Here is a 20,606-nt window from a genome sequence, read left to right on the forward strand (position 1 = left end):
CTGATATACATTAGAAATTCATCTATCCATATCAACATTAGGTATCATAGTTGTTTTAATGTTTTTTTTAAACTAAATATGTAATTATTTGGGGGGGTTTTAGTTTGTTTATTGCTTAAAACCTCAAATTGGGGGTTTGATTTATTTAGATGTGTTCAGAAACCAGTTCATATTATATTTAGTTTGACCACTTTATTTTACTAGTCGTTTACAGGAGGGATGCGCATTTCTTGTTAAAGCGCTTCTGACGTATTCTGCGGTATTGTGCACCCCATTTCTGGAAAAGAGCCAATAACTGAAACCAGAGAAAAAGGCAAGCAAGACTGCACACAGGTGTCATTCCAGAAATAATTTATTTCACTTCCATTTTAATCTTTTTTGTTTTTTTTACTACGATGTGGAAAGTACAACCAAAAAAAAAAAAAAAAAAAAAAAAATACCTTTGAGAGCAGGAACTGAGATGACAGTAATAAAGTGAAGGAACGGCCCCTCCCCTTTAACATTGACGACCAGGGACACGACAAACGCTTGAACAGCTTCTCTGCCACGGCACCAAACTCTCCAGCAGAGACAGAAGAGGCCACAACTCCTTTACAACAAACTGGAGTGCATTACAATGCTCTCGGACGCATGTGTGTGCATGCACGTGTGTGTGTGTGTGTGTGTGTGTGAACTACAGCATCTGTCTCAGTGTTACTGGCTTCATCTTAATAGGGTTTCACTGTTCTCAGAGTGCCTTCTAGACCATTCACACCAGAGGGGCATAAACTACCCTTCCGGACGCGGTCGAGTGTGTGCGCGCTTCCTTTCACGCTCACACTCATCCTGCCTTCCTTTCCCAGAAGGGCCGGTGGACCGCTGAGGAAAGAGATGTTGAAACTCTGAAAATTAAATCAACACTCTCATCCTGTCAGTTAGTTCATTGGCGTCTCTCTCGCTCTAGCTCCGTTTGGACACTTGTGCCACTTTCACCCCACTTTACCCGAAGAGACTGAATCCATTCGGGATTCTTCTGAGTTGTCTCCCGGATCATTTAACGCTCCTCCCAATTTATATGCTCACAACATGTACAATCGGACACACACTCGTACACACAAACACACGTTTCAAATAACGACTTGACCTCGGACAAACATCCTAATTTCATGTTTGGCATTAATTATCGCTCTTTCGAAACCCCTTATTCTGCATAATCCTGTCATTTCCTCACACAAAATAAAAACACCAAACAAACAGGAACCATCTACTTCATCTCATGAACAACGCAAATATTAAGGAGAAGGAAAAAAAAAAAATACTCAAGTTTTTTTCAAATTCAAGGCACAATGTCTCTCCGTTTTGCCCTTAAACTCAGAGTACCACAGACTCGACTGTCAATCACTCGCGAGAGGCTCCGCCTTCAACCCATCGGCTCTCCGCTAGCTCCGCCCTCGTTTAGTTAACACTGTTTTTCAGAGATGCGTCTGTTTGGGAGTGTTTTTACAATCCCACACCAGTGAGTACAAACAAACAATGACAGCAACAACAACAGCAAAAAACAAAAAAACAAAAAAAACAAAAAAAATAAAACCCAAATAGTCACGTCCTGTTTTCTGTGTTATGTCAGAAATTTTGAGTCATATCCATCAGCTCATTTTTGGCAAGCTTGTCTTAAATATGCACTAAGTACTGATAGATAGGATAAACATACACCGTTATGTGTGGTTTAAAGTAGATGCGTTCGTCATTTTTTTTTGTATCATTTTGTTCTCGTAGACTTGTATGAATTCAAGGATTTTAGTCGATTTTCATTCGTCAGTTTAAAGGTTTACGTGAATGCAAGCAGGGACAGAGTTTGCCATGGTGTCTTGCTTTAGACGTGGGTCTTGAGGGGGCGAGATGACTTTTTAGGAGACCCCGTTGACCAGGGCTCCAGCGTCCCCGGGCGATGCCACGCCGTTGCTCGGCGAGCGTTTGGAGGGAGTGCGCTCCTCCTTACTCACACTGGTCCCGTTTTCCTGAAGAACAGAGAACGAAATGCAGTTGAGGAGTTTGTTCTATGCCTGATCCTAATGAAATTGTCCTTTTTCCCAAAGGAAAGCTTTTTAACATTTTATAATGGACACACACACACACGCACGCACGCACGCGCGCGCACACACACGCGCGCACACACACGCGCGCACACACACGCGCGCACACACACGCGCGCACACACACGCACACACACGCGCGCGTCAGGTGGTACTTTAAAATGATTATATTTTCTTAAATCCTGCTTTTTTTTATTTATTAAATGTATTAATGTTCTATTAATATTTCATTATGTGCTTTTGTCATTTTATCAATTACATTTAAAAAAATACTGCTATGTAGGATTCATTTATTTTATTTCAGTTTTACTTTTTATTAGTGCTGTCAAATAGATTGATAGAATAGAAAATAAATAGAAAATAAAAGTGTGTGTATATTTACAAACTGTGTTTAAAGTTGCGATTAAATAAGGATTGTGAATCGATAAATCACATCTAACAGTCTAGTGTTCATTATAAACATTATCTGTAAATAAATAAATAAATAAATAAATATTTATATAAAATGTATAAAAATGTAGATAAATATATAGAGACAAGCCTGTTAGATGTGATTTATCACGATTAATTGATTTGACAGCACCATTTTTTATTAATTTTCAGTACAAAAAAAACCCCAAAAACATTTTTGCCTCAAATGTATTATAGTTTACTGCCATCACAACATTTTTAATTCTCATTTAGTTTAAGTTTTTCAAGTAATATTTTAATTTTATTTTAGGTTAATTTCAATTAAAAAGAATGTTATTTTTTAGTTTTAGTTAATCATATTGATAAGTAAATTAAACAATTTTGGTCAAAAATGTGCAGCCCTATAAGGCAAACAGAGCAAACCTGGAAATTTTTTATAAAAGTAATAATAATAATAATTAAAACAATAGTGTTGTAGTATTCGCAGACCTTGGGATGGGACACGTGCGGCGTCGCCTCTTCCTTTCCTGGGAGATTCTGTCTGCTCTGGGAATCGGCACGAGAGATGAAGTCAGCAACAGAAACTAAATCAACACAGATCAGATGGGGAGAAAAACGGCACGAGATCAAACAAGAGCAGCAAACTGATAACCTACAGCATGAAAACATCTCGTATACACACCTGACACCTTCTGAAATTAACCTCAACCAATCAAATCAGCAGAAGCCACAATCTAAAGATTAACATACGGATGCAGCGAGACCCAGGCAGAACAGGAATGACATTTAAGAAAATGTAAAATTAGAGACATTAACATTGTAATAGGAAGATTCAAAATAACAGAGAAAATAAATCAAGTCTAATATCTAAAGAAGTGCATCTAACAGATGAAGATTAGAGTATAGCGAAAGAAAGGCCCAAAAGAAGATATTTGCAGAGGGAGAAGAGACAAAGCCAAGAGTGAAACTACACATTTTAATGTTGTGTCTACTTAACAGGAGGGGACTTTTTACAGGAAAGTAATCAGTGAGATTCTTTGTATTTCTCTCTCAACCATTTAAGCGACACCAGCTCCCTATGGTCTTTATAAGCAGTAGCTGTTCCGGCTTATTTGGTGCCCTAGACGAAATAAGCCATGTGCTCTTGAGATTTGTCATTACATGCTTAAAACGAAACTATAAAAAAAGAGAAGAAAGTTGTGTCTGAGAGTGTGTCTGTCTATATCGCCTTAGCCAGGGACCGGAAAAACGAACTGTGGTTAACACATTGAAGAGACAATGGCAGATCTTGCATCATCTGCAGAGATGGAAACATATTTTGATAACCATTTTGAACCAACTCTGATGGAAAATACACCCGCCCAAAAAACCAACACACACAGGAAACATCGTGCTACATAAGAATCTAGAAGTCATAAAGATGGATAAGATTCTAGGGCTGTGAAATCAATTAATTGAGTTTAACATAAAAGTTTGGATATATATAATAAAAGTGATAACATTTTTGTAATCTAAATTACACAATGTGAATAATCAAACATCACTAGGGGTGTAACGGTCCACAAAACTGACGGTTTGGTACGGTACAGCAGGGGAGAAACACACACTAGTGATGAGCAGTATACCGGTACTGGAAAAATACCGGTATATATTTTATTTAAAACGGTATGATATCATGATTTTGCACATTTCGGTATATGCTGCCTTCCTGAAGTTCACCGCTGGATGGCAGCGCGCTACACAAACTGACCCGAAACAACCGGCAATTGTGACAACTTAGACGAACAAATGTATAAAGCAGTTGAATCTCACTCGATGCCCAAAACGAATTAATAAAGAGAGGGGTAGAAGTGGAATTTGTAATTATTTTGCTTATAAAACTGATGAAGAACCATCAAACCTAGGCAAGAAGCATCTGTCACTATCCTGACTTTAAGACTTCTGAAGAGATCGACAGGTCAGTGAATCAAACCGTTTAATTTAGACATTTATTTCCTTTTAACACTGATCAACGCACACACATAGCCTAACATGAGATCGAATAACACAAAATCTCCAGCGTTCGTTTCAACCAATGACATTTAGATCTCATAATATTCGCATACGTAATATTGCACTATTTACATTCACGTTAGACACAACCGACTCGACTGTGTTTATGTGAATACTCACTAAAGGCGGACATTTTTACATAATTCTGTGTATTTGAGTGTTTAAGGAAACTTAATTTGTAATGTACGAGCTCTAAGTTACAGGCTTGTGTGTGTGTGGTTATGAGCTCATATCTCTTGTAACTGTTATTACGAAATGCTAAAAATCGCTTGCATGTTCAATTGATTTCCGTTCTCCATCCCGAGACGAGCGTGAACTGTTGAATCGGATTATGCAGATTGCTTTAGTGTAGGTGCGACGTCTTTTGAAACCAGAAGCAATTTGCTAATTTTGAGAGATTTTTGCTGAAATGATTTATCACAAGAACGTTTTCAAATGACTGATTTGATGTGATAATGTGTTATTTGTTGATTCATTTACTATTAAACATTTGTGGTAATTTCCCACTTTATAAACTCAAAACTTGCATAATTGTACTCATTCGCGTGCATTATACCCGCGTTAATAATTCATTGGATTTTTTTTACCACGATTCATTACAGGCCTCGACATTAAGCATGTTCATGTGGTTGTCCTTCGAATAAGTAAATCATCACTTCATTAAATCATTCACTTTTTTCCAGAAAAAATGTATATTTGTATTTTTTTGTGTGTTGTAAATATAATTTATTCTGCAGCAATATTCTCAACAGTGTTTAATCAGCTTTGGCATATTGAAAACTGCATATTTTTGATAGGTTTACCTTTTTTAAAGGACATTTTAACCCCAATCTTACTTTATATTCTTAAATTTGATCTATACATTCAATTAAAATAAGACACTAGGCTATATTAATTAAATTAATTTACACTGAAAAATTACAACTGCATTAAATAATGTTATGAGATTTGTATTTTTGGATGAATAAGAAATTTTAGACAGTGTTTAAACATGAAACTAAACCTCCAGTAGGTGGCAGCAGGTGAGTCTTAATGAGTGAGTCATTGAGTCATTCATTCAAACGATTCATTCCAAAGGCTGATTCATTCACGATTGAGGCAGTCGTTTACAAACAGGTTATTGAATCTTTGATTCAACCGATTTATTTAAACACTGAATCATTCAGTAACGCACACTGTTGCTGTGAGACGCGTTATTTATGGTTCTGCTGTTTGGAACTTTGTTACTTTTAATCTTTGTTTGGAACTATTTTCACTGCTGAAATAAAACAAAAACACTCCGGCATCTACAATGTAAGTGACATAAAAGGGTTACTTCAGCGATTAGCATATGGCTTTGTATCAGTAGAAACCCTGGAGTATATTCAAATGATTGTGCTTTCCCCCCTCATATCTCCCTGAGACAAGAGATTTATGCATTTTATTTCTGGAAAAATTCCTCCTATGATGCAAATTGACGATTTTTGCATCATAGGAGGAATGTTTGCTCAAAGGCTAAAGACTACAGCCAGCAGAGGGAGCCATTTCCGCATGTTTTGAATCCGCGCATGGGGGATGGAGATCACACTGAGAGCTCAGCTCGCAGCTACAGGCACTCATTTAAACGGAGCTATGGTGAGCAATGTAAGTCTTTTAACTTCTCAAATTAATTTCTATGAAAGTTAAGCTTGCAAAGGCATGAACTGAAACGCGCCAGACTGAACTCGCGTTGTGAATGTATGCCGCGAGTGTAGTCACGATTACCTCAGCTCTCATCACGACAGCTCATCAGCTCATTTATCTCACTCCTGCGGCGACTCACTCATTATATTGAACAGACACGTTCAGTTTTTAATTGTAGTGTCTGTTCTCTAACTCAGTCACAGTAATCAAGTTGGTGGCTTTGGGAATGGCCTTACAGGGCAGCGAAGCATTCTGGGAATTGTAGTCTTTCATCCCCAGGAGACAAAAATACATTTTCTGTCTTTTCTCAGTCTAGAAGACACCAAATTCAAAAATAATTTCACATTTCTACTGCATTGATGACCCAGTTTAAATACAGATTCATCTTCCCAGCGCTGAAGTACCCCTTTAATGTTAATTTGTTTACGGAACTGTCATATGAAATCAGTGTAATTTTCAGTCGTGATGGTATTCAGGACACTCTTGGTTGAGTGATGTTGTTTAATTGTATCATTTGATATAAATATAAGAACAACATTTTGAATGTTTAGCGCTGTTTCTCTGTGTGAGCGGCATTCATGTGTTGTGATTTATCCCCGAGAGGTTGCGCGAGCGTCAACAGTGTGACCTTGTTATCGTCAGTTTAATAGATATGTGATTTTAGTCATTCTTTTAGGATTGGGACGGAATGGAAATTTTTCGTGGGATTGGGATGGGAAGAGATTTTTTGAGTGGGATTGGGATGGGAAGAGATTTTTTGAGTGGGAGTGGGATGGTAGAGGTTTGAAAATCCTCTCCCGTGGGCCGTATCACCCTCTATTAGGTACCCCATTGGAAGGGGTCAAAATAAAGAGATACGATACGTTTCAGGACTAAGGTACCATTCACAACTTCTGACAGTGGAGTTGGAAATAATTGCATACCGTACTACTCGGTGGAAAGCCATAAGATTCATAAAAAGGAAAAATGTATAAAAGACCAATAAACATGTGTTTTTGCAGAAAACATAGTCCTGTTAAAAAACAAAAGCTTAAATACTATAAATGCACAAAAAATGATCATGCAAGTTTGAATCTGGTCAGCAACACAATCCCGCCCAATCCTCTTCTCTACCATCCTGTCTATCTCTCTACTAAATCTGCATAATAAAGAGGGAAATAACCCTTAAGGGTCTATTAAAGGGTTAGTTCACCCAAAAATGTAAATTCTGTCATTAATTCCTCACCCTAATGTCGTTGGACACCCGTCAGACCTCCGTTCATCTTCAGACACAGATGAAGATATTAGTGTTGAAATCCGAAGGCTCAGAAAGGCCTTCATTGACACCGATGTCATTTCCTCTCTCAAGACCCATAAAGGCACTAAAGACGTCGTTACAAAGCCCATCTCACTACAGCGGCTCTATAATCATTTATGAAAGCCACTACTGAAATCACGAGACATTGGCGATCCGAATCATGAATCAATACACTGATTCATAACCGTTCGAAACTGTTTTGAAATCGGCCCATCACTATACAAGTCGTTATTTAGTTTTTTTTGCGCACAAAATCTATTCTCGTCTCTCCATAAAATGATTGTAGAGCCGCTGTAGTGAGATGGGCTTTGTAACGCCGTCTTTAGTGCCTTTATGGGTCTTGAGAGAGGAAATGACATCGGTGTCAACGAAGGCCTTTCTGAGCCATCGGATTTCAACACAAATATCTTCATCTGTGTCTGAAGATGAACGGAGGTCTGGCGGGTGTCGAACGACATGAGGGTGAGGAATTAATGACAGAATTTTCATTTTTGGGTGAACTAACCCTTTAAATGTGCAGCTGGATGATTCTCTTTCTTTACTCCCTGCATCTGCCCTCTTCCCACTCTCTCACCTGGCTGTCTGTCACGGCTAGTAGACCCTCCCTCAGGACGGTTGCCACGGTTACGGCGACGGCGGCTCCTATTGCGGCGCTGGGGCCGGCCCTCCTCTTCTGCGAGAAATGAGGAAAGGCAAAGAGAGCATGAGATGCAAGGGGACCAATTTGTCTTCATTTTATCTTCTGAGGCACATTCCTTTGAGGATTCTTTACGACCTGAAGGCTTTCAGGTGGACAGACTTTAATCATTTTCTCAAGCATGCAGATTATCCCCATTTTACAAATATAACTCGTTCCAAAAATCCAGTTAAGAGTTGTTTTAGTTGCCATTACCTTGGAAATAAGTCATGTTTTTTTTATCTTTTATCCTTGAGACAATTTATCCCCTTAAACTCAAAGCAAAGAAACTATTTTATTTGAAAAGAGGGACATGCACTACAAGAATGAGGTCAGTAAGATTTTAAATTAATACTTTTGTTTAGCAAGGATGCATTATAGTGAGCAAAAGTGACTAGGGTTGTCAAACATACTGCCACTACTGGTGACAGTCAGTACTGTAATTTAAAAAAAAAAAAAAAATGTTTTTATAAAAAAGAGACAAAGAGAGAAAGGTTGCCATTTACCGGTAGGACCAAGTACCAGATTATAGACATTGCTTTGAAACGCTCTAACTCGTGTTTGTTTGAGTGTTTTCTGAGTGTAAAAGTCTTCCGTTTTCTGTTTACAGCATGTTTTTACAAGCGTTGAGCATTGTAGCCAATCACCATCTCATCTGTTGAGCTCGTTGGCCAATCAGCAGGGATAGTCACTAAGGCCTAGCTTTTCATCCCATCTTTTTCTCTCCGTTTTGTCCTTTGTCTGGCAAAAACGCTCTCCAAAGTGGATAAATCTGAAAACGGCATTTTCACATTGTAGTGTGGGCCGTGAAAACGCAGGTGTTTTTGAAATACTTAAAGGATTTGCTCACCCCCGAATGAATATTTCCTGAGAAACTTACTCACCTCCATTCTCATGCAAGATGTTCATGGTTTTTTCTTTCTACAAGTCATAAAGAAATGAAGGTTTTTGAGGAAAACATTCCAGGATTTTTCTCCATATTGTGGACTTCAGTGGGAACTAATGGGTTGAAGGTATAAATTGCAGTTAAATGCAGCTTCAAAGAGCGCAACACGATCCCAGCAGAGGAATAAGGGTCTTATCTAGCCAAACATTTTCTAAAAAAACAAAACAAATTTAACCCAAAACGCTCATCTTGCACTAGCGTCCACAACTTCAAGCATTACGTAGTCAAGATGAAAAGGTCACACGTGACGAAGGCAGAAGAATCGAGCCAGTGTTTACATGGCAAAGGAGGACTGTTCAAAAGTTGTATGTTGAATAGTACTAGGACGGTTACCGTTTTACCGCAGTCACGTGATGCCTACCGCGGGTCTGAGATCATCACCGCTATCACCACCAAAAAAAAAAAAAAAAGGTTTACATTCTAGCCTTCATATTTTTTGCTAGAAAAACTAGCATGTTCACTTTATCGTGATTTTTTTTTATTTGTATAAAAATATATAATTTACTATAGGCTACTCATTTTCTCTCTTTACATAAATATATTTTCTACTTAAAAACTACATTTTGTTATTTTACTAACCCGAATAAAGACTCAGGCCGGAGACACACTGCAAGCGTGTCGTGAGCGTCTCGGCTGCGTGGCGTGTCCGTTTTTATTTCGGCTCCCATGTTAACCGGTTAGCGCTTGCATACTGCCAGCATCAGCCGCGCAGCTCACGCGTGGTCCGAGCCGCGCGGAAAACGCGTGCATGCTTCAAACAGAAGAGACGCCTATTTTTCACGCGACACGCGAGCGTGTTGGAAGCGTTTCTAGGCAAAATAGCATAGGAAAATATGTTTATATGCCATTTTGACACAAATACATATTAATAAATGACATTTTCATGTGTGAAAGTCTGTAGGTTAACATAAATGCAGAAATAGGTCTAATTGTAATAATAAAAAACAACATAATTATCGATTTTGAAATATTAAACCTGTCAATACAGAACGACATATTCTGTAGCCTATTTTGCCATCAATACCATATGTATGGTCAATAGGCTACTGCCGACATGTCTTTGCTGTATCAATAGGCAATATATTTATATTTAACATGAAGTATAGGGCTTCCCAGCAGCAGCAGCGCCGCGTCAGACACGCTTCTGGTGTGCAAAGACAGAGAAAACGCCGCGCAGCCGCCCCGCGGCCGACACGCAGCAGAAACGCCACGCTTGCAGTGTGTCTCCGGCCTCATTCGCGCTAGTTTGTGAACGCTGTTTTACGTGATTTTTACCACAGGGGTGAAGCACAAAGCTTTTACAAGGGAAATACATTTGCAGATGTTACATCGCAGCCATGAAAACAGGCTATGGATTCCTGCCGAATGAGAGAGGGAGGCTGAGCCCAATTTAAGATTCGCCAGCTCTTTAAATCGGTTTTGCAATCTGGTCGGCCGATATTTCGATTTCCGTAAATCTTAACAATAGGGCTAACGTTAGTCCATTTTATCCCACGGGACATCTTGTTTCTTTCCCCAAATCTTCACTCCCTGCACACTAATTATCGCAGGGAATTATAAATGTTTCTTCCTTTCTTTTGCTTTCGTTTTTGTCTATTACACCCGTTCACATCTTACTGCGGTAAAGTAGAAAAACACTGTAGGACGTAATATTATTTAACACAGTTTGTGCTTGTTTTTAGACTTGAGGCGCGTCAAGTTTATTTGAATAGCGCCATTCACGTGCACCCAGCGGTTTTACTTTCGTTTTCTCTAGCGGTGAATAATCAAACATAGCCTAAATGTCTTGACCCTGTGGAAGATAAAATTCACTCTTCAGACGTTTTACAACATCAGGAGAAAACGAAGACGAAGATATTCGAGCAGGAGTCTATCCAGCTCGTGTCCCACATTCATCTCAAAGCGTCGAGCGGTGTGACACATCTTTGCGGGACAATAGGTTATAAAACAAATATTTTTTAAACAAATATTTAATTCTCTTATATTCTTAAGTTAACCATTATTTACACCCATGCTTATGAAATGGATGTTTGCACGTTTATTATTGTAAAATGTAGGATATATATATATATCTGGAATACAGTACAGTATTTAAAATACCATATATGCATTAGTTATACTCTCAATTTAATTTACAGAGCAAACTATAGAAAAAGATTAATGTGTGGCATCACAACAAGATGCACAAGAGGGTGCGCGGCGCCACGCCTATTGCACGTCTTTTCTTTTATATCACGGGTTTAAAACCGGTTTACCGCGGTAGTTTCTTGCTTTTCAACCGCGGTAAAAAAAAAAAATCCACACCGTCCCAGCCCTAATGTTGAATGACATGTGCGCATACAGGATGTTTACTTAAGTTTTCGTTTTCAGTGCATGTGACCTTTCCAGCGTGATTATGTAATGCATGAAGTTGTGGATGCTAGTGCAAGACTTTTTAATGACTGATGGTTTCTCTAGATAAGACCCTTATTCTTCGGCTGGGATCGTGTAGAGCTCTTCGAAGCTGCATTTAAATGGCAATTTGGACCTTGAAGTCATTTAAATCCACTATATGGAGAAAAATCTTAATTTATTTCCGACTGAAGAACATCTTTGATAACAAGGGGATGAGTAAATGATCATGAAATTTTAATTCTGGAGTGAATTCATTCTTTAATTCAAAAGTTTTTGCTCTGGTAACAAAATCGGTTGTGTTTACTGTTTTTACTCCATTTTCGATTGTTGATTCATTTCCACAAAAAAAAAAAAATGAAGAATGAGAAATACTTCTGAAACATTTACTGATCTTAGTTGATTAGGCAGTTATTGCCTTGATTAGTTTATTTCAACATTTAAAAATACATTATTAAAATCAGATTGAGATCTACAAATCAGAGAAGTGGAATCAGTTGAATTCTGCTTAGTGAACGTTAGAAGTAGGTCACCTCACCACACTCTTCAAAAAAAAAAAGAAAAAAAAGTTATTGTTGTTGCCAACTGTTGTTGAGATTTCAACTCACCAAAACAAACACGTCCCTACCCATAAAAGGGTCTCTGCCCTATTTAAATAGCTCCGCCCCACACATACACAACCCAGGCCACGACAATGGCAGAATCTGTGTGTTACTAATCTAGGTCGAATATTCAATGAAAACGTCACCCCTTCCATCACAAAAACACAAACCGTTCTCATGAACAACTCGATAGTACACGAGCCTCGACAGTCTAACTAATGAACATATTGCAATTACGACCAGATAAGGGTATTATAGATCATGAAAGGAGGAAAAAAAAACTACATATTAGGAGTGTAGTATCTTACTTGTCAGAGATTTTTTGTAAGATGACGCTTGAGACAGACAGTGAGGAGATTTAGACGCTCCATACAGTGTAGAAATGAACGGATCTTTATCATCTCTAAAGTGAGCCACAATACGATCACAAACTTGGACAAACAAGTGAACATGACACGAGCAGAAGCAGCATATATTAGTTCTCGGCTAATGTACGTTTTTATGTTAGTCTTGTGTTTTGAATAATGACGTGCACTGAGCACTTCTCCCCATCAATAGTAGACGTGCCCCTTGCTGCTGATTGGACACAAGTTTGTTTTTGCACTCGGCTTGAGTCCGTTTTGTAAAACAGTTGTGAAATAAACCTCATCACACCTTTAAAGGGATAGTTCACCCAAAAATGAAAATTCTGTCATTTACTCTCCCTCAAGTTGTTCCAAACCTGCATGAATTTCTTTCTTCTGCTGAACACAAAGGAAGATATTTGGAAGGATGTTTGTAGATAAGCTGATTTTGAGCCCCTTTGACTACCATAGCAGGGGAAAAAATACTATGGTAGTCAATGGGGCTCAAAATCTGCTTATATACAAACATTCTTCCAAATATCTTGCTTTGTGTTCAGCAGAAGAAAGAAATTCAAATTGAGGGAGAGTAAATGATGACAATTTTCATTTTGGGGTGAACTAACCCTTAGAAGCAGCCAGCTAGTGAGGTGAAAGTGAATAACCACAAGAGCACGGATGAAGAAAGATGCACAGAAACCACTGCTTCGCTGCTGCACTGCATACCCTTGACTTTAGGGGTGAGGCGAGCTCTCGTGTTACAAGTGCTCACAATATTAAAACGTGACGATATTTCTGGTTGAGGTGTCTCGCCATATGAGGCGAGTTTGTGGAGTAACCTAGACTGGGTAAACTCAGCCCATTCTGCTGACAATTTGATATCATTCTGCAGCTCAGGCTGGAAACGTACATGTTTTATTCTGCTTTTGTTACAAATTTGCACGGACAAATCACAAACCGGCTTATCCACCTGACGCGCTATTGGTGGGTTTAACACAACGACGGATAGAGACGCGATGGATCGCTGGTCTGACTGGTTGAAGGGCTATCCAATTGCATACAGAGTCATTTGAACAATGCTCGTTTATCGCATCTCTTGAGCAGTAGCAAATACAGAGCAGACTCTCCAGACCAATGATCAATCTTTAAAGATTGAGCTTGGTCTGGTGATAGCCAGATTAGGCGTAACCTTTAACAGTGCTTGCATTATATTGTTCTGTTGCATGATAATTCATAGTCAGAAAGTGTAATGAATGTCACTTCAGCTCTGAGATGATTAGCGTAGGGCTGTCACGATTCCTCAATTAAATATCGAATTAAATTATTTACCAAAATTGGCACATTCCACAGAAGAGGACCCATGAATACATTATTTCCCTCAAGACCCCATTAATTTCCACCTTGCTTATGATTATCCAAATTCAGTATTTCCAGTTAATTTAGCTGCAAAGAAACAACAGCATGAGACTGTCTGGTTTCACCTTGTAAACAATCAAGTGAAGTGTATCACTTGACTGTTTACACTTGAATGTAACTCGCTCAAATCCTTACTCTAGCCCATTTTTCCTGCTTCTAACACATCAACTTTGAGGATAAAATGTTCACTTGCTGCCTAATATATCCCACCCACTAACAGGTGCAGTGATGAAAAGATAATCAGTGTTATTCCTTTCACCGGTTATAATTTTACTCCTGATCGGCATCGGCAATGTTATGATCAAATGCCAGGCATAGTTAAACATTGCTTTGCCATGTTTGAGACTATGTAGTTTTATGCTAGATTAATTTTATCTTAGCTAATACATTCCTAACGCAAACAAAAAATTGAATTCAGTTCTTTTAAAAAAGCCCTGAAGTGATTGTTGAAAGAACTATTAGCTGCTTAATTTGTTTCTTTATTACAAGTAGAGGGAAATCATGTAGTCAAAATGTTATGCCTGATCGGTGCATTTCTTAAATACAGCGAACCCAAAATCATGCATCATCTTGTCTTGTGAGTTAAGTATATCATCACACCCCTAATTGACATCATTAGAATGTAATTATGGGAAAAGGGGAAACCATAAAAAAAAAAGAAAAAAAAAAAAGATAATCCTGCTTTGTAAATACAGGGCACTAATTACGTGGGGTCAAATTTCCTTCTTAAATAAACTCTGAAATGTTGTCATACCCAGTCCGTTCTCGCTGGCGGCCGCCTGACTGTCCGATTCGTTAGCGGCTGCATCCATAAGGCTGGGCTCCTGGTCATTTCGGCGACGGCGTGATCGCCTCCTGCGGTCAATGCCGGCCATGTTCTCACTGGCGTCTGTATCGCCGCCTAGTTCACCGTCTCCCTCCAGCAGAGAGTACGGGTTACTGTCTGGATCTCGCAGCACTGGAAAAAACACAGAAGATCAGCAGGGCACAAAAGGCCACAGGCAGGAGTTTGCATGAGGAGACAACTTTTCAAAGTCCCTGTAACTATTGCTTGAAGTTCCCGCACTTTATGGCACGTTTGCACCACTGGAACTAGGAACGATTTGAAGCCGACTAAATTGGTTCCTACTTCAGAGTCGGGTCTAAACAAGCACAATAGGAGTAGTGCGATTTTTAAAAATCCATGTTTTCACTGTTATACGGTAGGGGGCGCTGTTATGCATCATCTGAAATCTGGATCAAAACACAGGCGAAGCAACAATAAAAGCATTGCTTATTGCACATGTAAAATAACGCAGTCATTAGGCAGTTAATTTATTTACATGCTGTTTATTTTACTGAATAAAACGTCAACCCAGGACGAGCTGTGCTTAGCTTGATGGACTCGATCTACTCCATCTGTTTTGATCATCGTTCTGAATCTGATCCAGATGAAGCCTCCTGTCACGTCAGGCAAGTGTTTTTTTCTAGTTTCAGCCCAACACCGTTATTTTCCACATCCACGTTGTTTAAATGGCAAAAGCACTCGTGCCCATCTGTTCGGTTTTGGTTGCTTTTTTACGAAACGTACCCGCATTCAAGTGTTGATAAAAAACAAATGCATGAAGCTGGAATAAAAGGCTTTGTTTGTCGTTTAAAAGCAGAGGATCTGTTCTTTCTGTTGATATAATGCGTGTTCAGATATTCAGATAAGGCAAGAAATTGTGAAAATAATAAAAAAAATGCTACAGGTGGCTGGCAACAACAACAAAAAATGCTGGTTAATAATAATAATAATAATAATAAATTGTTTATAATATCTTATCAATTGTTTTGATTTCTGAATCGTATCTTATGAAATTGTATTGATTGTTTTTTCAAACTTGTAAGGGAAGATTCAAATATAAATATTAAAAAGGTATTGTGAACTTACAAATACACTTGCAGACTTATACACGCACACACATGAGAAAGAACGTTAAGCAAAGAGGAAGGAAAGGAAGAAAGAACAAAGAAACCAGCAACCTCTGACAAGATCACCTGATAACCTGGGTCATTGATAAAAATCAACGGATAGCCGGTGAACAACTTACTAATAGTTAGTCAGCAGTTTAAGTTCCTCTGGAAATACCCAAAGACTGTGTATATATATGCTTTTGGACTCTAGGGTGTTCATCTTTTGATTTGATTGATTGAAATCTCTCTCCACGAATACTTGCTCATTGCTCTGCTGTATAACTAACTTGAATTGCTCAAAGGAAAATTCGGTATTTTTACATCTATTGCTTTGAACTGGATACAAGGTAATTATCCTTCGTATTCTTCCACTCATACAGGACTGCCCTGTTGAGATTGGAAAAGCTGAAGTATTATAATCTGTAACCTTTTGATATTTTGCTAATAACTATTGATTATTGTGTAACTTATAATCATATTTTTATCTTTTGTATAAATAAATGTATTTTATAAAGACAAAGTACTGTTCAGTTTTTACTTCAGCTTATAAAGACAGTTCTATAAGAATAGAAAGAGCATTATAGTGCATCTTACAAGGCCAAGGTCAACCAACCATCCATGAGAGAACCTGCTGGAGGGTAAGCATGAATTCATTGAAATGGTTATTGACCGATTATTGATTATGTATTGTTCATTAAAGGGTAGAAGGTCATCCACCTAGATCACTGGTATATGATAAACAAGCTAGTGTAGGTTTAGACCTAATTCTGACCTGACAGCACAAGGCTACTTAGTTGCAATTATTATTATTGTATCCTAAGGGTTAATCAGGACCTGAGATAAATCCCAGATCTCACTACATGGGGGCTCGTCCGGGATTGCGCAATTTGATATTGTCCAATCTAAAGGAATCCGAGTGAACAATAAAAAGCTCAATCAATAAAGCGTTCGTTGTCATGCTCCAACAGAGTCTCTATAGCACAGGGAAGAAAATTCACTAAGAAAGTGACTTCTTCATTTAACATTAGAAATCTGTCTCGTGGACGCCTAAAAAAAAGGTTTCTCTTGTTAATAACTGGTAATAAAATCTCGAGGACAGCGCTGTGGGACCAGAGAGTACCCAACAAGAAACCTCAATGAAGAGATAATTACCAAGATACACAATCATGGAAAAGATAACTAATATCGTCATGCTCCCACAAGATAAACTGACTAAACGACTAAAAGAGGCAGGTCAGGGTGGAAATGAGGAAACATTGACCACTGAAAATACTTTGTACACCGCTAACATCGAAGGCTTCGATGTCAAAATCAAAGTAAAAAGCTTACTGTAGATATTGGAGACAGTGAGGCCACCGTTCCAATTGTTACGGGAATCAACATAAGAGTGACTAAAAACGGTACCCCTTATCAGGATGCGCTGACTGGGTGTGGCTCACCAAGCCCGTGCACCGAAAGAGAAGGGGCAGTAAGGTATGATTATAGCCAAGATGGCAGAGAATATAATATAGTACCTAGAGATACAGGGACTATTCCTAAACATGATGATTTTGCTATTGAATTTAGTCCTCAGATAATAGAGGGTGAACATTGGGAAACGGGAGGAACTAGGTTTAGGCCGTGTCAGACCTCCACTGAAATAAAAAATTAAGATAAATACAGACTACAAGTAGAGAAACAGTATGACGAAAAATCAAGTTCAGAATATACTGAGGATGAGGAAATACCTCGTAGGAAGAGGATAAATTACAGAAAATCTAGAAACTAATCTGGCGAAAGGCGAAGCAGTTCTCACCAGAGGGAGCATAATACACTGGGAGGCAGAACGTTTCTAACCTGTCCTGGTCTAATTTTATCACTAAAAGATTCGCAATTGGCTAATATTAAGAGACCAGGTCAGAAAATAATAAAACTAGCCTGCGGGCCTACTGCAGATGAAATCCTGGATATGCCAGGAACAAGCTCAAAAGCTAAAACAGATATGCTAGCAGAACAATTGGATTGTATGCAAAAATCATTGTTACCTCCTGTTAAATGAGAAAGGAGACCGAAGAGAACCAACGATAAATGATGTATGGAAATTGAAAGAGGCCACTCACAAGGAGTCGCCGCCCAACAAAGGCAAAGCTCCTAGAAAGCAACAAAAAGGTGATAAAGATTATAGAAAAAGAATAGAAGAGGAAGAAGAATCTTCTGACTCACTGTCTAGGTCTGAGTACTCGGATTATGAAAGTGAGGAGGAGAGCGAAAACAAAAAAATGATTCCTCATAAGCCACAGATAGATTTGTCTCTGATGGCAGCCATCGCAGGGCAAGAAAGGGGAAGAACAAACTCAGAATCAGATAAGGAAGATAAGACTGCTAGGCCTAGACGTGGACCTGCGATACAGGCCAAAAGTGACAGCATCACTTCAATCCAGCTTTTGCAGAATATGAGATTTCCAGGGGCAAATAATAATAACAACATGATCAAAGCTAAAATGGTAGCTGAACTGGGGGAAACATTGAACGTCACAAAAAGCCTAGTTGAACAAATGATTAAATATCATACAGGATTATCTTTGAGACTAGAAACATTGAATGACCTCACAAGTGATTGGGATAGATGAAGAAGCCGAAAAAAGGAAGGAATTAGAGATTATAAAAACCACAGGATTGTGGCCATACCTTTCTGAAAAAGCCAGAGAGGGCTGGACTGAGATAAAAATGCTAGCCAGGTTTAAAAAGTTTGTTGTAGACCTACCAGGCTGCAGGGAGATCGCAAGTTGGGGGTCAGAAACTGACTGGACAGAATTGTCTAAATTTGCTGCACGATATGACAGAGAAACAAATGGAAGACAAAGAATAAAAGAAAGCTCTAAGAAAGAAATAGACCTGCAGAAGGGGCTAGAATAAAGCAAAAATCTAGCCATCAGAAAAATAAAGTCAGATCAAATGACAGGCATAAAGGAAGACCTAATGATAATGAACAGCGTAAAACGGCTTATCAAAAATCTAAACCACAGGCTAGGCCAGCACAGTTCAAAAACCCAGGAGGGAAAAATGATTACATTGAACCAGAAAAATGGGTTAAGATGTCTGATGATCAGAAAAAGGCCCATATGAGCAAGAGGGATAAAAAAGCAGAACCTAAAACCGACAGTGCTCGTAGAGTCAGGTCTAATAGAACAATTAAAGAGAAAAACAAATAGGAATTAGAAACCCCAGGAAAAGCGACTATAGCGTCGAAATTAGTGAAAGAAACCGAAGAAAGAGATTTTTATATAAATTATAAAGGCATTAGATTCCTTTTGGACACAGGAGCAAAAATTACACCAATAACAAAATTACCTCCAGGGGCCAGGAAATTAGATGGAAAATATCGAGTATATGGCTTTAGCAAGGAAATGAACCCTGTATCAAGAGATAGATACTTTTGGGAAGGAATACACTGTATAGTTGACAGCTCCAATTTAATGAGTCTAAAAGATGCAATTAGGATCAAAGAAATGACAGAAAAAGTTCCTGAGGAAATAAAGAAAATTAACTGGCGTAAAATAATCGACCTGGGGAAAGAAATAGATAGAGTTGTAAACAAAACTGTTACCAAAAAATGAAGTAAGAGATTTACTCGAAAAATATATAAGTAACTGTGCAAAAAGTAAAAATTATTGTGGAAAGTTATCAAATAAATATGAGTACACTATCGTGGGCGGAATCCATTCGCAACAAAGGCAGTATCCTCTAAACAAAGCCGCCTATGCAGAAATAAAAGAAACCATAGGAGAGTTATCTCGAAAAGGGGTTATAAGTATACAGGAAAACTGTCCAACAAATTTGCCAATTCAAGCCGTGGAAAAACCGGATGGGAGCTATAGGCTAGTTACGAATTTCAAAGCATTAAACAAGGTAACAATACCGGATACAAGATATCTTATTAATGCGAGGGATGCAACAAATAGTCTAAATGATGGTAAGATACTGTCTAAAATCGACTTAGCTAATGGGTTCTGGTCAGTTCCTTTAGCTAAGGAAAGCCGAGCGGTTACCGCTTTTACTTTTGAAGGAAAGCATTATGTTTATAATGTAATTCCACAAGGACTAGCGAACGCTCCGAATGTTTTCCAGGCAATAATATTGGAAATCCTGGAAGGCTTTCCAATTACAGTTTATATTGACGACGTTCTGATTGCCACGAAAACAGTGGAAGAACAGATGAAAGTTTTGACAGAAACCATAAGAAGACTAGCTGACGCTGGCTTCTTATTAAACCTGAAAAAACTTGAATTAGAAGAAAAGGTTGAGTTTCTAGGATTTGAAATTTCAGGAACTGAAAGTGGCATTGCAAAATCAACTCAAGAAAAACTCACAGAGTTGAGGAAAACACGGATCGAAAGCTTAAAACAGTTGCAAAGCCTATTAGGAAGATTACATTTTGTAAGAGATTTGATTCCAGGATACAGTGCTAAAGCTAAAACACTGTATAAAGCTACGGCTGGAGACAGCTTTAAATGGGATTAAAACTTAGAAAAAAATCAAGTGTGACTTTATTGACATGGCTTTAAGCTCAGGGCGAATCATCAGGAGAAATCCTGATAAGAACCTTGTTGTCAAAGTTGATAACACAACTGAAGAAATGGAGGTTATATTATATAACGAAGGTAATTCAAAATCACCGGTAATGTTCATTTCACAAGAAAAACCAGCAAACCACAGGAAGTTGGAAAATATGTCATCGGTAGATATCTTGGCAACAATAGCAAAAAATCTGATTACAATTAAATCACTGGCTGCAGAAAAATTGATAATAGTTGTAGCTAAAGGTG

General features: G+C 38.4%; 1 protein-coding gene across 2 annotated transcripts in view; it reads right to left on the reverse strand.

Annotated features, from left to right (window-relative positions):
- Positions 1–668: 668 nt before the first annotated feature.
- The window catches only part of fxr2 (FMR1 autosomal homolog 2), a 49,181-nt gene continuing 29,243 nt past the window's right edge, over positions 669–20,606 (reverse strand). Inside the window, exons 14-17 of one of the 2 annotated variants that reach the window (XM_067446891.1) lie at positions 14,621–14,824; positions 8,069–8,167; positions 2,973–3,067; positions 669–1,997 (exon numbers count right to left, since the gene is read on the reverse strand). In XM_067446891.1, the coding sequence (XP_067302992.1) occupies positions 1,887–1,997; positions 2,973–3,067; positions 8,069–8,167; positions 14,621–14,824 (509 nt within the window). In that variant the 3' untranslated portion in view covers positions 669–1,886. The remainder of the gene's footprint in view (positions 1,998–2,972; positions 3,068–8,068; positions 8,168–14,620; positions 14,825–20,606) is intronic. The other variant, XM_067446882.1, reaches the window with a different exon arrangement.

The sequence above is a fragment of the Pseudorasbora parva genome, chromosome 1 (assembly GCF_024679245.1).
Source record: "Pseudorasbora parva isolate DD20220531a chromosome 1, ASM2467924v1, whole genome shotgun sequence".
Taxonomy (NCBI): domain Eukaryota; kingdom Metazoa; phylum Chordata; class Actinopteri; order Cypriniformes; family Gobionidae; genus Pseudorasbora; species Pseudorasbora parva.